We start from the raw sequence: 18,529 nt of genomic DNA, 5'->3' as shown, positions 1-18,529 counted from the left end.
CAAAGAGAAGCTTGATAAACATTATGGTGACTCTGCACCTTCGATTAGAACAGTTTATAAGTGGTTTCAAAATTTTCGGAGTGGCCATATGGGCACAAGTGACGCTGAACGTTCTGGGCGCCCTGTTGAGGTTACTACTCCAGAAATCATTGATAAAATCCATGATATGGTGATGGATGACAGAAGAGTGAAGGTGCGTGAGATTGCTAGTGCTGTGGGCATCTCGAATGAACGGGTACATAATATTTTGCATCAACATTTGGACATGACAAAGCTATCCGCAAGATGGGTGCCGCGATTGCTAACGCTTGACCAAAAACGAAATCGTGTGAAGTGTTGCAAGGACGGTTTGAAGCTATTCCAGAAGAATCCGCAGGACTTTAAGCGTCGTTTCGTCACTGTGGATGAAACATGGATACATCACTACACTCCTGAGACCAAAGAACAATCTAAACAATGGGTTACCAAGGGGGAATCTGCGCCAAAAAAGGCGAAGACTTTCGGCCGGAAAGATTATGGCGACTGTCTTTTGGGATTCGCAAGGAATAATCCTCATCGACTATCTGGAAAAGGGTAAAACTATTACAGGTGCATATTATTCATCGTTATTGGACCGTTTAAAAACCGAGCTGCAAGAAAAACGCCCACGATTGGCCCACAAAAAAGTCCTTTTCCATCACGACAACGCACCAGCTCACACCTCAGCAGTTGTGGTCGCAAAATTAATGGAAATAGGGTTCCAACTCGTTTCACATCCCCCCTATTCTCCAGACTTGGCTCCCTCGGACTACTATTTGTTCCCCAATATGAAGAAATGGCTGGCGGGAAAAAGATTTTATTCAAACGAGGAGGTGATTGCAGAAACGAATGGCTATTTTTCAGTCTTGGACAAATCCTATTATTCGGAAGGGATCAACAAACTAGAACAGCGTTGGACGAAGTGTATAAGCCTAAAAGGAGACTATGTTGAAAAATAAAAAAGTTTACCCCAAAAAATTAAGTAGTTTTTATTTTTGCACGGACTTTTCCAACGACCCTCGTATTTATTGTACAAGTGAGAGAAGTTGGTTTTTCACTCACCGAGTTTTTGTGAGATTAGCAAGTGGACAACTGGACGAACCTTGAACACACTTTTTTACTCTCGAGATAATTATTTAATTTTTATCAAAGCGAACCGTTCTCACAAGTAGCTACCTGCATTGTGTTGCTATCTAGAGAAACAATGTCCTGCAATCGGCTTCCGAAATTGCGAACATTTTGCCATTTTCCCGCAATTTTTAACTTCCGTTGAATGGACAGGGACAGAACTGTTATGTTATCACATCTTTAACAGTTTAAATAGCACCAATGGTTGGCCTTTTTATGAATTTTGTTCTCGAATTAAATTAATAATTATTCTAGTCGAAATATTTAGTTAAATTTTTAAAATTTGCACTTTGCAAAATGAAATCTGCTTTGAAATGAATAACTACACATTTCGCCCAAAATTTGTTTAATATTTAAGGGCATTCAGTGTCCATGGCCTAACATTCATCAGTATTTTTTTCACTTCAGATAAGAAAAAATTATTTGTGAGATAAACAACAAATCTGCTACATTTATATAGAACAGTTTGTTCTGTGTAAAGTAACTATAACGCAAAAGAAGATTAAATAAAAAAAAATTAATTAACAAAGCAATAAAAAGAGATATATCTATTTGTGTCGGTAATATCTAACCCAGAACTGTCTGCCTACGGTATCTTCTGTAACAAAAACCAAGATATATATAACGTAAAACGAACTACAAAAATAGAACATAGAACAAAGAGTGAGAGAATAAAGAAAGAATCAGAAAGTAAGAGAACAAAATAAATTAGAGATTGGCCGTCTAGTGGGATGGAAGGAAAGTAAAAATCAAAACCAAAGATAGTTTAGGAGATAACTTGAATCTGTTTCCATTCAACAAAAAACAATAAATTCAAGAAATGAAATTGATACAGAAAAAAGATTTTGCTGATCCAATCCTCACTACTACAACAGAAAAGTTAATTAAAGAACTGGGAAACACAAAAGAATTGTAGTTACACAAAGGAAATATCTATATAAAAACATTTCATACGCAATTATGAGCACTAGTTTCTACTGGTTTCTACTTAATTTCGAGAATTAACGCAAAAACTGAAACCGTTGCAATAACTTTAAGAGCTTGGGTTTCATGTAGCCTGTACTGTGTACACATGTTGTTAAAAATGATGGCACAGGGTGTAAAACTTTAAAATAAACACAGTTTATAAATAAAGAATAGCTACACTTTAAGTTAATATTTGGATTAAGCTGCATCGTATAGTTCGACTGTTTAATCCCCAATCGGTGCAACAAGAGCTAAGTTCAACCGTCTTTTTTTTTTTTTAATTCTGCAACGCTATTTTTGAGCATTTAACATGTAGCTAGGCTAGTAGCTTAATTATTTTATGTGTTAAGTCAAGGATAGTGATACAGCGTACTACGGAGGCTACGAAATCAGTAACCAAACAGGATATCAGTGCAGAATTTTGGCTTGAACAGTTCCAAACTGCAGATCCATATTCAGTCTAAAGGCAAAACAACACAAGTTCCATAATGTTTTCTCTGATTGCTCTAATTCATTCGTTCAGTGCCTTGCTTCTGTTGTCACTCCTGACAACGAGTGAATCGTCAAGTTTCTTGAGTACTGAAGATCATCTTCGTCATCATCGATATCGTGTAGAGAGTGCTATCACTGGGTAGTTTCTCTCCTCCTGCACTTCACGCACCGTACTTACCATCTTTGAACATGTTTACTCTAATGTACACATTTATATACAGATTGTAAATTATTAAATAAATTATTTAATAATTTAAAAAATGTGCAGTGCAACTGAAATTCACGCATTTAAAAATAAATTATGCAATACGTAAATAAAACTATTTTTGCATCTGAAAATTTACCGGTTAGTGAATCGTCAAATTTTAAATTATTATGAAAAGGTTTTATTGGCATCGGCCAGTCGTTTTGGAAAAATCGTTTTGAAGAACTTTTCATAATTTATTTAGATTTAGAATTATTCATTTAGCATTTATCTAAAAATTATTAAACTGTTTCATTTGATTGAAGAAGAATTTCAATAGAATTAGAAACTTAAAAAGCGTGTCTTAACAAGACCAATTTTTCGTTTTAGGTTAGGGAAATCTATTTATTTGGGGCCTGCATACAAATTATTTTCGAATTATTTTATATACCACTAAAATTATTCTTTATAATCTATAATTGCGTATATTTATGCTACCATCAGCGCGTTAGCGCTATAAGTAACAGTGATAACAGAGTAACATTGAATAACAGAAGTATACGTGTGGAGAAGTTACCCAGTGGTAACACTCCCAAATATTAGATGGTTAGCCACTCTCTTCATTGGAGAGAAGATCACGAGGCTACTGTCTTTTAAGGCGTCTTGTCGGGTTGTCAGGAAGAGTTCTTGAAGAAAGATTTTTGTGCTAGAGGATTTATATGAGATTGCAGGTTGAAGTAGAGTTTTCTGTATTGTGCTTTAGCAACTTGGGTGACAAAAGAAATGTTAAGGTCAGTGTGTATAATCAGGTTGGAGACATAAAATGGAGCGTTTACGATAGTTCGAAGTATTTTAGATTGTAGAGATTGAATCCTTTGAAGATTGGAGCGTTTGGTTGAACCCCACAGCTCTATTCCATACGCCCAGATGGGTTTCAAAATAGAAGTACGAGGGAGTACCCAAAAATAACCGGAATTGCGTTGCCGTCAATCAAACCTTGTATTTGGAAGTTTTGAAAAGATTGCGCAATAGTGTTCGCCAAAAAAGACCCGATTTGTGGCAAACAGGAGACTGGTTCTTCCACCACGACAATGCACCTGCACACACAGCCATCTCTGTTACACAGTTTTTGGCTAAAAATGGCATGGTTCCGCTGCCCCACGCACCTTACTCGCCTGACCTGGCTCCGTGCGACTTTTTCTTATTTCCACGCATGAAAAAGGGCATGAAAGGTCACCGATTTGACAACATTGAAGAGGTCAAGAAAAAAACGAAGAAGGAGCTGTCAGCCATTTCTAAAGATGACTACAAAAAATGTTTCGAACAGTGGAAGCACCGGTGGGACAAATGTATTAGTTGTAATGGAGAGTATTTTGAAGGGGATAAGGTTGTTCTGTAAAAAATTTGTAAATAAATAGCTTTTAAAAAATAATTCCGGTTTTTTTTGGGTACCCCCTCGTATAAATCAGTATTTTGTTGTCCAGAGAGAGTTTTGATCTATGGTCTAAGAGTCTTTTAAGTAGTCGATAGCGTCTGTTCAGTTCTGTTCTTTTAAGTCTCGTGTGGGGGTTCCAAGAAAGTTTTCGGTCTAAGTAAAGCCCAAGGTAGCTTCTATAATTAAGATTAAATTGTTTGCAGCACTTAAAAGTTACATTTGTGAAATTTACTGATTTGACCGTTATTGAGTAAATGAACATGCAATTACTGGAAAATTAATTTAATCCATTAGTTCACAATGGAAAAGCTACAGCGGGAAAAGAAGTTATAATAAAACAATTTATTAGTTTGAAAATAAAAATAAAGATTGAATAATAACTAATTTAAACTAATTTATTTTCCAATATTAAATTTTTTGCAATCTCATTGAAGATCTTTTAATGAAACTTGTTAAGCATGTTATTTAGCTCGCAATTTTTTTTCCATCTCTCTTAAGAACCCATCAAAGAACAAAATGGCGAATCAATAATTTGTTAGATAAGTCAGAACTTTTTTTTTTTTATGGAGAAGAAGGTTACAATTTTTTTGTTAAGTTAAAGGACGTTTAAATTAAGGATGAGAGACGAGAAAATCAATGTTGTCTGAACAGCAATGATGTGAAAATCTGTGATTTTAATTCTTTTGAACTGTGAATGAAATGCTCTGTTTCAGTCCAGGAATAATAACAAAAATAAATACAATGTTTCAGCCTGGAAAAAAACTAGTTGATTAATTTTATAATTACAAATAAGTTTTTGGTATTAACCCTAACAGTTTGTGCCTTTAATTACCACAACTCCTAGGCTGCGATTGGTCTTGTGAGTCGGAGTTCGCCTGATGTAATTCAGCTCAGTGGGAAGCACAAGTGTCTGTTTGATTTTTTTTAGTTTACAACAGCTCTTAGGGACAAATCAAAACGTTTCTTTTGGTACGAAATGAGGATAGATAGCAACCGAGAGAATAGTTCGGTCTGGAAAGAGATCTCCATTTCATGGGCTTTCTATATTTAAAGGGGAATCGGTAACCTTAAATCACATTAGTTAGGTTCATTGAAAGGAAGATATCCATTGTGTAACTTGGCCTTGGTATTTGAGAAGTTAGAAGACGATTACTCGCTCAGGAAAAGTATTCTCCTTTAAGTACGAGCCTCCTCTCAACTTCTTGAAGATTCCTTCTTTACTTGATAGTGTCACTTTGCTTCACCACTTCCTGTTAGGGACCTAAAGAGAAAGTAGGACCAGAGATACTTGCAATCCTAAACTATCTGACACTTGCTCTATCAAACTGATACAGTTTATCCAGGTCTGGTCATTAGTTCCTAAAACCTAATTTCTCCTTTTGTTCTTCGCGATGCATGAGACTCTCCGCAATACGTCTTAAGTTCTGCTTGATTAGCAAACTACTGCCAGATATACCTATTCAGGGTTTTCCTCAACGTCAGCGCCTATAACATGCATTCTCCAGAGAAAAGATATCTTCCCCGTTGAGAGGCAGAACATTGCCCCCTTGTCGCCAGTCAATAGTGCCTTCCTTCTTTACTTCCATTGTTTATGTGTTCCCATATGAGCAATAATTTGAAGTTATTTAGAATTCTTAGCTTTAGACAAAAGCAAACTTTCTCATTGGCTGAAATTTAACATCACACAACAATAATTAGGAAACCACCATCTTAATTTTTTTTTTTTTTTTTTTTTTTTTTTTTTTTTTTTTTTTTTTTTTTTTTTTTTTTTTTTTTTTTTTTTTAAAAGATCTCTGTAACACAGAATTAACAATGTATTATTCTGATAACAAGTTTCAAATACAAAGAATACTTTTAGATATAAAATTTATATTTGTAAACACTCACTTAATATTTCTAAAGTGTGGGTGATCTCAATGGGCAGCAATGTGGCCACTTGACACACGTATTCTCCGGCGTCCATCATAACTAAATCTTTTAATTCCAGATCGTAGTTTTCACCGACCAGTCTCAGCCGGGCATCCGGTGTCACTTTGACGTTGCCCGCCGTCAGAATCGCTATATCCTTTTTCCATGCCATCTTGTACGACCCTAAAGTGGAAAAAGAATATTTAAAATCAACAAATCTGCTTAAAAGAACATTTTAGAATGATAGTTTACGTAGTAATTAATTTTTAAAAGATGGATTTAATTATATGGATAAAATATATTACTGGTAGGACAGTTGTATAAGGGTTGATCGTCAAAAACTGCACGAAAAAGCGTAACGTTGAAAAACACCCAACTTTGAATTTTTTTTTCTCTTTTCTATAAAAGATAAAATTCCCAAATTTTGTTTAAAATAAAGAGCAAATCCTCCTTTATAACTGTATTTTTTTTGCAACAACCCAGATCTAATAGGTTTCGAGAAAAATGTTGCCGAAAATGAGCAAAAACCGCTTTTTCAAAAAATGTTCTTGTTCTTGTTCTTCTTCTTCTTCTTGTTACCTTTTTTGTAAACAACGTAGCGCCTAAACGCGAGAACCGATTTTCATGAATAAGGTGTCGTTCGATTCGGAATTTTATGTAGATGTGCCTTTTGGGGGTCTCGACGCTGTACGTTGAATGGGAGAGGAGTTAGCCTTTTTTATGTAAGGCCCCCTCAAAAACTATAAGTGAATAAAAACTTTCATAAATTATGATTTTTAATACTATTTAAATTAGTTTAATTGCCAAAAAGAAATACTATTGTAATACTAAGATTGTAATTACAACTTATCATCAGCTCGGAAATAGACTGGGTATACTGAATGATCTGGCCAAAGAAAACAAAGTTTGATATTTGGGGGGGGGTGATGGGGGCATGTTGGCGTAGAAGGAAATAAGACTGCCAAATATCCTCTTCCATGTTCTTTCCATGGTAAGTTTAGGAAGGAAGAGTAGTCATGCAGAATTATTTTGGACCAGCTCAAAGGCTAGCGAAGATCTGTATGGGCAATTATCTGCATTTCCGGTATAGATCTGAGAGATGCCACTTTTTGAATAAATACAACATATCTGACATATTGACAACGGGGGCACTGTCAAGTTAGATGGGTCATGAATGATAAAGATGGGACTGAATCTTAACAATCAAGCGGGCGCGCTATTGAGAAGTACGACCGTCCCGAGGCGAATTCCATTCAACAAAAGGAAATAAATACTTTATTAACCTTACACACAATTCCTTATTTCATTACTTATTATATTACAATACTGTCCTTAACTATAAGTAATCATTTGTTAATATTTTTGGTGAATGTAAAAGAAGGTTATTTAAAAACTTATATACGGTTTTAGGCTTCAAAATACCACTTTTTCTAGAAACGTCATTTAAAATACTGTTTAAAAACTATTTTGTTTAAGCGAGCCAATCTTAATAAATCGGAAAAAGATTAGACTCTCTTTTAAACGCCATCATAAAAAATTAAGCGATCCTTTCGAATCGATATATCTATCTCAGTTGACTTTCCCCTACACCGACTGAAAAAAAGTCAGTGCCCTAATCCAGAGAGCGCTTAATATCGTGGATAGGTGGAGCAGAAAGGAGGGTCTCTCCATCAATCCGCAGAAGACTAAGGTTGTCCCTTTCACAAGGAGGAAGAATCTGGGTGGACTGGAGCAACCAATTTTGGGGGGAGTCACTATCCCCTTGTCCATGGAGGCCAAGTATCTGGGAGTTATCTTCGATAAAAGGCTTACATGGAATTCACGTTTTAATATGATTTCCCGCAAGGCTAAGGTTTCCTTAGGTTGCTGTAAAAGGCTGTGTGGGAAAAGTTGGGGACTAAGCCCTAGAATGACACTCTGGATCTATAAAAGCGTAATTAGACCCATGGTGTCACACGGGGCGGTGGCTTGGTGGGCGAAAACCTTGCAGGTGGGTGGAGTTCGGGCACTAAGTGGTATTCAAAGGCTGGCTTGCCTGAGTGTCACTGGTGCCATGAGGACTTCCCCTACTGCGGCCTTGGAGGTTTTATTAAATTTACCCCCATTGCACATATATATTCAAGGCGTTGTAAGGGCCGTTGTCACTAGGCTTATGAAAGGACAAGCTCCTATTACCGTTAGGCACGGAGGAGCGGATCAAGAGTTATACGAGGAGCTGGAGGCGGACCCTATTTTGGGCCTGCCTTCAGATTTTATGACTCCCAAACATAACTTCGACAAGCCTTTCAAAGTCTGTATTGGAGACCGGGAGGCTTGGAGACGTAGACCCCCAGTTATGGGAGACTCGATGTGGTACACGGATGGCTCCAAGATGGGAGAGGGTGTAGGAGCAGGAGTGTAAGGGGTGAAGCCGAAATGTAGCTTTTCGGTTAGCCTAGGAAAACTAGCTACAGTTTTTCAAGCTGAGCTAGCTGCAATTAGGTTCTGCACTACCGAGATTAAAGGGCGAGGAATTATTAATTCCAAGGTCGTAATTTTCTAGGATAGTCAGGCTGCTCTACGGGCAATTAGTTCCTACCAGGTCAACTCAAGGCTGGTCTGGGACTGTCTGGGTGCCCTGAAGGAAATTAGTGACCAAAATAAGGTCTTTCTGGTTTGGGTACCTGGTCATTCAGGATATAAAGGAAACGAAGATTTATTGGCTCGGGAAGGCTCTGCGAGACACTTCGTTGGCCCGGAGCCCTGTTTTGGGGTTTCGAAGTGTGTCAAGACTGCGGCCATTAATTTGTGGGTGCAGAGTAGGTCTCAGGAGTGGTGGCTTGCCACCACTGGGCAGAGACAGGCGAAGGAGTTTATTAAAGGCTATTCGCCGAGGCTGACTGCAGAATTAATCCGTCAAGGCCGTGGGGCTATCAGGATGATTGTAGGCCTATTAACTGGCCACTGCAGACTCAGAAAACACAAGCATCGCATGGGCCTGGCAGATGATAGCCTTTGTAGGTTCTGTCAGGAAGAGGAGGAAACGGCACTACACGTGTTGTGTCAGTGTGAGAGGCTTGTATGGCTAAGGATGTTACTTCTCGGGGAGGAAAAACCAAGGCCTGAGAGCTTTACCCAGGAGTCACTCTCCAGAATTAAGAGTCTAATTAAACGGACGGGTCTGGAGGGTGAGCTCTAAAGTCGGGGAGCCACAATAGATCCAAAGGGGTCGCAGTGGCGTAGGTCTTGAGGCCGCCCTAATTTAATCTTAATCTCTTAATGCAGATTACGTACATTCCTTAAATCAATGTTTAGACGTTCATCATCAGAAAATTTTATCGAAGTCTTTATATTTAATAAATGTAGACTTATAAAATGAAAAAAAATAATTGTTTTAATTTATATTAACAAAACTAATTAGGCATTAGATATAAATATATAAAAAGGTACGTAAATAATCGAACGGAGTTGCGTTCTTGATTCGCAAACTATAACCTATCCCAATTAAAATGATGGTTTCTCTACTTACAATATATGCACTGGTATCAAATCAATTCGTACTAGACGAGTAAGTGGAAAAATTACAATAATTTAACAAAATGAAGAATAGAACTGAAAATATGATGGTTTTTTTTTTCGACCGTTGTTGATTGGTGATTTTGGGGCTTATCGAGGTGCGTTAATAAATACCAAAAAAAAAAAAAAATTCTTACTTCACACCAATGTTTTGGTAAATTCCTTCTTCAGGGTCTGTACAGAAGGAATATTACACTGATATAGATATAAATTGAGAACCATAAAAAATATACAGAAAGTGAAGTAAGAATATTAGTGAAGGAATATTTATTTAAATTTATGTTTTAGACAATTTCAAAAAAAAAACTGCGGCCGTGTGTTGTACGTGAATACGTTTACGTAACGGGTTATATTTTTTATATAAAATATTTTTATTTATGTGTTTAGGATGAAATCAAGGAAACAAATCGACGATCGAACACAATCTATGCCTATACAGTCCGTTGTCGTTAATTGCATAATTTCAATCGCCCCAGCTGCAGATGTACTACCGTCGTTGATCCGCTCGGCCGCATTCATATCTTTTAGGTTCCCGGCACAGCTTGACTCGGTCATATGGTGTTTTATTATTACCATTCGATTGTTCTTGAGAAGCCCTTTCCAACCGTATACGATCTCTGTATTTGGTTTTGGCTTTTCGACGCGTATAGACCGACATTACTTATTTTTGATAATATTTTTTTTATTTTAACACCTTATTATATTCACTGTCACTATTTTACACTAATGTTTTACACTAATCGATAGATTCGATTAGTAACTATAGCTGACGATTAAAACTTAAACGAACATCGTAGCTTCTACAAGTCAAAAGTTATACTAATTGCAAATCTGATACGCAGCAAAATGATCTCAAAATGGCGGCGCTTCACCCTCCACCGCGCGCGATACGTCACAGTCCTCGCTTATCGTAATGAATTCTTTGATCCTTTAGCTATCCAGTGGTCTAATTTAATTTTGGATGTAGACGATAGATTCGAAACTATAATGCCAAACTGTATCCCCCGATTTTGTTATCATTAGGTTTTTTGGATTGCCTCCATATGATAGCAAATTTAAATTTATGACCGCACCTCGATATTCCCCAAAATCATGTAAATATTATCTTTAGAAAAAAGACAAAAAAAATTCATTTATTTATATCTCTTTTGTTAAGTATTTTACATTAATATATCATTTCTTATTGATCTGATATGGATAAATTTTGTAGCCCCCAGTTGGATAAACTCGAAATGCGAAGAGATGGTCCTAATAATTCTGTAACAGTTGAATGTAGCAATTGGATGTAGCGTAGGTTAATTAGGTTTCATTATTTGTTCTTTTTATAAAAAAAAAAAAAAAAATTAAAAAATATAATAAAGATATAATATTTAGATTCAAATTTTGAAATAATCTTTGTTAAAATATCATTAATGTTTTACTATATTATTAGTTATTCTATACATATATTTATAGTAATTAGTATTAAGATAGCTGATCGTAATGTTATAATGTGTACTTCTGAGGAACGTTGCTGCATAGAAGGAGTGATGATCGTAGTTAGGAGTATGGTTACCTAACCCAGAATGTCAGAGCTAATAAGCTTGTTATCCTGAGAGAAGGTTTAACTCGCAACTACACCATTCTAGGCTATATCTAGTTTCATACACTTACATTTCACAGCTAACACACTTACACACATAAATAGTCATCTAGTACTCTGATAAATATATATAACAGCGTCTGAGATATGTTGGTAAATATATTTATGTGGATATTTGTGCTTTATTTGTACGCAATAAACGTGATTACGCCACCCGCGGCACAACTTACTAAAACAATTCTAATTTATCATGTTTGACTAAATGTTAAATTACTGATAGACGCTTTGTGTTTCAAGTATTATCCACATGTAACAATATCTTTCTCTCTTTGGAGTATTATAAGTGGAATGATTAAGCACAGTCTTTAACCTAAGAATTAATGCTTATAATTTAGCTAAGCTCTAAATTCAATAAACATATTACGTCTGAAACAATTTATCCTCGGGCGAAAAACAAGCAGCCATGTTTTTCAAATTCTCTCTCTTTTACAGCTTAATTAAATTTTCTTAAATCTGTTCTAGAGAGTTGACTTCATTATCATACATGTTCTATGCAATATTGGTTGGTTGAAAGAGATGACATTACAGAATCCCGCCAACCACACTATATTCTCTCGTAAATAGTAAGCTACTACTGATTAGTTCAGTGTTTTGCATTCTGGGTTTTCGATAATGGATTTTGGGCTCGAATCCAGCTGCTGGCCTTAAGATTTTCTCTTCTAGGAGCTTCTTACAGCTGACTGTCCAGTAGGGTGTTTCAAAAAATGATGACTTTTAAATTTTAAAGAGCGCCGGGCGGAAAATCAAAGTTCATTTAAAAACAAAAATTTTCGTCCGTAATTGTCAATGAATACTTTCTTATTATAGGAAACAACTTTTATTGCAATTACTATCAACAATAATTATAATACAATCTGCTATTAAAACATATGTTACCCTAACTAAAACATTGATAACTCAACTTCGATCCCTTACATCTCCCTCTTTTAATTCGCTACTTTAAAGTTAAGAACAATCGTAGTCTTTATATTTTTCTGGCCTTTTAACCTTTCTTATGAATCGTCTATTCCGCCATAGTTCTCCTCCCTTATTCATCTTTACATCGTAAGATTTCTTCCTATCACCATGGTTTCCTTTTACTTTGCCTGGCTCCCATCTTCCTTCCCTCTGTACCATCACCTCTTCACCCTCCTGTAACATTGGTAACTCCTTCTTCCCTCTGTTATAGTAAACCTTCTGCATCTCATGCCTCTTCTTAAGAGCTTCTCTGATTCCTTCAAAGTTCCTATGTATAGGATTGTAGGGCAAAAGCCCCCTAACTTTACGTCCAAATAGTATCTCTGCCGGTGACGGTAATTCCTCACTAATTGGTGTGTTTCTATATTCTAATAGACATAGTTCCATCTCTTTTTTGTCTTCGCTCGCCTTCTTCATCATTTTCTTTATTGTTTGAATGTGCCTTTCTACCATTCCGTTTGACTGAGCATTGGTCGGGCTAGAGAATCGGTGTTCAAAGCTCCATTCCTCTGCAAATCTTCCAAATTCTCTTGAATCAAATTGTTTTCCACCATCTGAAGCCGACTGCGCCATGTCAATGAATACTTTCTTATTATAGGAAACAACTTTTATTGCAATTACTATCAACAATAATTATAATACAATCTGCTATTAAAACATATGTTACCCTAACTAAAACATTGATAACTCAACTTCGATCCCTTACAGTAATAGAGCAAAATCGATTAATATTCTAATTTCTGTCAATCAATCAATATCAAATCATAACAATAAATGCAAAATATTCCCTAATTTAGAAGTTGCAGTAACAAAAATTATTTGTTTTTTTAAATCCTGTACTAAATACATACACATTCATTGCCATATGATCGTTTTGGATAGTAAAATTATTTTATTTTGCTCTCTTAAATAATCAGTTTAAAAGAGTTTAAGTTGTGTTAATAGATGATTGTAAAGTACTTTTAACCAGTTTAACGGTGTGCAAGAACAATGTAAATATAATTTTTTTTTTTTTTTCTTAGTTTTTTTGTGCAAAACATTCATAGTGACATAACCTTCAGTTCTGTAAGTATTTGACTTTCTGAGTGTAAAACCAAGTGCTAAGACAATTTCTCACCACTCTTTATTTATCTTCCAATTCTCCATTCTCAACTCTAAAGATGAGTCTCAGCAACACATCTAACTCCAAATCATCTCCCGCCAGCTTATCTACTTCCTCTGTAAGTTCAAAAACAACCAAAAAAAGAACAATCTCACCTCACAGCTCTCCCCCCAAAGACAAAAAAAAAAAAATGCTCCGCCTGCAGCAACTACGAAAACAAGCCTAGCAAGCAAACCCACTCTGTTCCCCGAGCTGAATCCAGAGCCTAGCAGTGCAACTGCAAATTCCATGCCAGACACAATAGTAGCTCCAGGAATACTCACCTACAACCCGTTCACTCCCCTAGCTGCTCCAGATGAAATGCCTGCATCTGTGCCTACTCAGTCTCAGAAAATACCGAAACCACCGCCAATATATTTAAAAAACGTAACCAAGTACGCTGATCTCTGTAAAGCACTGACACAGTTAATCGGTCCAAACTGCTTTACATGCAAAGCCCGAGCAACTGATTTAATTATACAGGCGAAAACAGTTGACGGCTACAGACAAATAATCCACTACCTCAGGGAGAAAAAAGCAGAATTTCATACCTACCAACTTGAACAGGAGAAAGCATATCGGGTAGTAATAAGGTATCTGCATCAAAGCACACCTCCTGATTTAATAAAAGAGGAACTAGCGGAACATGGGCATATTGCCCGCAGTATCACTCCAGTTATTCATCCTGTTACAAAGCAAACATTACCACTTTTTTTCGTTGACCTCGAGCCAAATAATAATAACAAGGATATTTTTGACCTAGAATTACTTTGCTACACGCGAATAACAGTTGAGGAACCTCACAAACAGCGGCTTATTGTGCAATGTAAACGTTGCCAAGAATATGGTCACACCAAAAGTTACTGCCAGCATCGACCAAGGTGCGTCAAGTGCGCTGGCGAGCACTTCCCTCAAGAATGTGGCAAGCTCACCATAGAACGTCCTAAATGCGCTCTTTGTGATGGAGAACATCCTGCGAACTATAAAGGATGCATAGTCCACCGGGAACTTCAACGCTCAAGAAGAAGACCGCCAGTTTACGACCATCCCTCAGCCCTCAACAGAGTAGCTGCGTCTGTTCAGCAACCTGCTGCTTCGGCCTCATCAGGGAACCTCCCACGGAACAACATTTCAGCCACCGTCAACGATTGTTCATCTTATGCCCGAGTGGTCGCGGGTCCGCCGCCGCCTCAGCAGTCAGCCTCTCCTTCCGACATTACCACTTTGCTAAATTCTTTCCTTTCTGACTTCAAATCGCTCCTTACTCCTCTCGTCACTCTTCTCACCACCGTTGTCAACACCTTACTTCCCCGTCTCGCTCCTTAATGCCTCTAACTCAGTTCTCTCTTACTATATTATTATGGAATGCAAACGGACTAACTAACCACAGACAAGAGCTGGACATCCTCCTACACGACAGACGGATAGACATTGCCCTTATAACAGAGACCCACTTCACTGAGAAAACACGCTTCTACATCAATGGCTACCAAACCTACAGAACTGACCATCCTGATGGTACTGCACATGGCGGTTCTGCTATTCTCATAAAAAATTCATTATCTCACTTTCCCATTCCATACAATGCCTCAAACTACATACAACCTACTGTGATCTCTCTCCAAAGTGAACCCTTCCACTACAACATTGCTTCAGTGTACTGTCCACCTAATCACACAATCCTTCAAAACCAATTTCTATCCTTCTTCCAGTCTCTGGGTCCCAGGTTCATAAGCGGTGGGGACTACAACGCGAAGCATCCTCGCTGGGGTAGTCGGGTGGCAAACCCAAGAGGACGCCTACTCTACAATGCACTCTCTCTAACTAGCTTCTCATACATATCACCTTCTCAACCAACTTACTGGCCGACTGCTCCCAATAAACTCCCTGACTTGCTTGACTTTTTCATCTGCTCTAACATCTCATCATTTCATACTCACTCATTCACCTTAAATGAACTCTCCTCTGATCATAGTCCAGTCATCCTCACAATAGACATCCACCACAAACTTAGACCACCAAAACCAACGCTAATAATCGGACCTTTAGACTGGGACTTCTTCAGAGACTTACTTGAGAAGAAAATTGACCTCAAAATACCTCTCAAAACACCCCAAGAATTAGACAATACCGTTGATCACTTCACTGCCGCCATCCAGCAGAGTATCTGGCAAGCGACGACTAACTGCACCGCTAAACAACCTGCTCGCATACCTTATAACTTACCCCTCTATTTGCGCACACTCATAACTAACAAACGACGAACGAGATCTCTCTGGCAACGTACAAAATACCCATCTCATAAACAACAACTTAATCACCTGACAAACCAACTTAAAAAAGAACTCCGCAAATACTACAACAAACAATACACCGAATATACCAAATATCTGACTACTGAAGACAACTCCCTTTGGGCTGCCACTAGACGTATTCTAAAATTTCAACCTACCTCCTCTCCTCTTCCTACTACTGACGGTTCCTGGGCTAAATGTGACTCGGAAAAAGCTGAACTATTTGCAACGCACCTTTCAACTGTCTTCATTCCACATCCTGATGTTCTCAACTCACAACATACTCAAGACGTTATTAGGGACTTAGACATACCTTTACCTCTTTCTATGCTTCCAAAACCGTTCACACCCACCCAAGTCAAGCAAGTCATTATTAATCTCAATAAAAAAAAGAGCCCTGGTTACGATCTAATTACTGCCAACATCCTACTCCAACTACCCAAAAAAGCAATAGTCTTCCTCACTACCATTTACAACTCTATTCTCAGAACTACTTACTACCCTATACTCTGGAAATTTTCTACAGTTCGAATGATACCCAAGCCCAACAAACCGACTCAACTACCTTCTTCCTATCGACCGATAAGCCTACTGCCTCTCTTGGGCAAAATATTCGAGAGACTTCTGTTACCACGCCTCTACGAAATTACAGAATCTCTCGAAATTATACCGGACCATCAGTTTGGTTTCAGAAGCTGCCACTCGACGATCCAGCAGGCCCATCGTGTTGTAGACACCATCGCTTCTTCACTCGAGCGAAAACAGTACTGCGCTGGAGTATTCCTCGATGTTTCGCAAGCCTTTGACCGAGTCTGGCACGAAGGTCTACTGTGGAAACTAAAACGCATCCTTCCTAGCACTTATTACCTCATACTCAGCTCTTACCTCTCTGACAGATTCTTTCAAGTTCTTCAAGGCACTACTCACTCTTCTATCTATCCCGTCCTTGCTGGTGTGCCACAGGGAAGTGTCTTAGCTCCTCTTCTTTACACAATCTACACTGCCGACTTACCTTCTAATCTTAATACCTCTATTTACACCTTCGCTGACGACACTGCCATTCTCTCCACACACTCTGACCCTATCCTCGCAGTACGCTCACTACAGTCCCACCTTCACTCAATAGAACCTTGGTTAGAAAACTGGCGTATAAAAATTAACCCAACTAAATCTAAATACATAGTCTTCACACTCAAACGTCAAACTCCGCCACCTGTCTTCTTACATCACACACCTATCCCACCAGCCGACCATGTGCGGTACCTTGGAATGTACCTAGACAAGAGACTTACCTGGAACCCCCATACGAGACTTAAACGTACCGAACTAAACAAACGATACAAACTTCTAGCCAGGCTACTCGACAAACGCTCAAAACTCTCACTACAGAACAAACGACGACTCTATACAGCTCTTCTCACACCAATATGGACTTACGGACTCGAACTTTACGGAACAGCCAAAAAATCCAACCTCAATAGACTACAAACACTGCAATCCAAAATTCTCCGCCGCATACTAGACGCTCCATTCTACGTAAGCAACCACACTATACATACAGATCTCCAAATTCCACTTATCTCCGAACTTGCCAAAATTCGATACAAAAATTTTCACCAAAAACTCTCACTGCATCCCAACCCTTTAGCTGCAAACCTGTCTACAACTACGCTACCCTCCAATCCTCGAAGACGGCTGAGGCGCCGTTGGCCCCGTGACCAACTGGGTGACTAACGGCGGCCATCAATGGATGACCGTCATTCACGTCTGCCACGCTATTCACATACATTCATCGCATTTACCTATTGTACCTGTAGGTACAGGTGTAAATTTCATTAAAAGGATAATAAAAAAAAAAAAAAAAAAAAAAAATACATACAAAATAAATTGATTTTAACGTCAATTAATCGAAATCATTCAAAAAAATATATTTTTCTTAATATTAAAAAAATAATAATAATAAAGCTTCTTTAATTATTCATAACTTTGAGAATAAAAAGGCCATCAAAATGATTCCAACTGCATTGTCTTTATAGCAAATTATATTTAAATAAACTTTGTACGATTACATGTATTCCTAATAATTTGAAAAGATACAAAACATTTAATAAGGATTTTTTATATATATATAAAAAAAAAAGCAAAACAATAATTTTTTAATCAACGGTAGCGACCTCTAAATATTAATCGATTTCTCTATTACGGACGAAACTTTTTGTTTTTAAATGAACTTTGATTTTCCGCCCGGCGCTCTTTAAAATTTAAAAGTCATCATTTTTTGAAATACCCTAATGTCCAGTGATGTCTTAATGAGTAAACATTTTTTGCTTAATTTCCCAACTGCCTCTTTAGTCAGGTACGAGTCTGGACAGTAGTACTTCCTCAGCAGAGCCAGGTATGTCGAAGAATCTTTGTAGTATCTTTGTGTGGGCAGGGCACTAAAAAAAAAAAAAACTCCGGGCGCAAATGGCCACAGATGTTGAAGCGCCTTAAACTAACAGAAATTGTGAAAAAGCATTTTGGTCCAGTTCCTTCCTCTTGGAATTTAGATGGTAAAGTGGTACATAACTCGGGAAATATCACATTAGAAAAAGTCACCCCACTGTCCACCCCCAAAAGTATCCGTTTTACTCTCCAACAGGAGTAAAAGTAAAAATACAAATTGTAAAAATAAAAAAAGTAAAGAGTATTTTAGTTTAATACACACACACCTTTTGAAAATTAAAGTTGAAATTAAGTTACTGTTAACAAGTATAATTCTTTCAATACTCGGCCGAAGTTCTCTCAGGTACTAATAAAGTAAATTTTG

At 37.5% G+C, this 18,529-nt stretch overlaps 1 protein-coding gene across 2 annotated transcripts in view; it reads right to left on the bottom strand.

Annotated features, from left to right (window-relative positions):
* The window catches only part of LOC141456057 (opioid-binding protein/cell adhesion molecule homolog), an 869,090-nt gene that overhangs the window by 340,067 nt on the left and 510,494 nt on the right, over positions 1-18,529 (bottom strand). For both annotated transcript variants that reach the window (XM_074131654.1, XM_074131655.1), the window contains one exon: positions 6,111-6,314. In XM_074131654.1, coding sequence (XP_073987755.1) covers positions 6,111-6,314 — 204 coding nt within the window. The remainder of the gene's footprint in view (positions 1-6,110; positions 6,315-18,529) is intronic.

This window comes from Rhodnius prolixus, unplaced genomic scaffold, assembly GCF_049639745.1.
Source record: "Rhodnius prolixus isolate KJV_2025 unplaced genomic scaffold, Rpr scaffold_4, whole genome shotgun sequence".
Taxonomy (NCBI): Eukaryota; Metazoa; Arthropoda; class Insecta; order Hemiptera; family Reduviidae; genus Rhodnius; species Rhodnius prolixus.
This window is presented reverse-complemented; position numbering and strand designations above follow the sequence as displayed.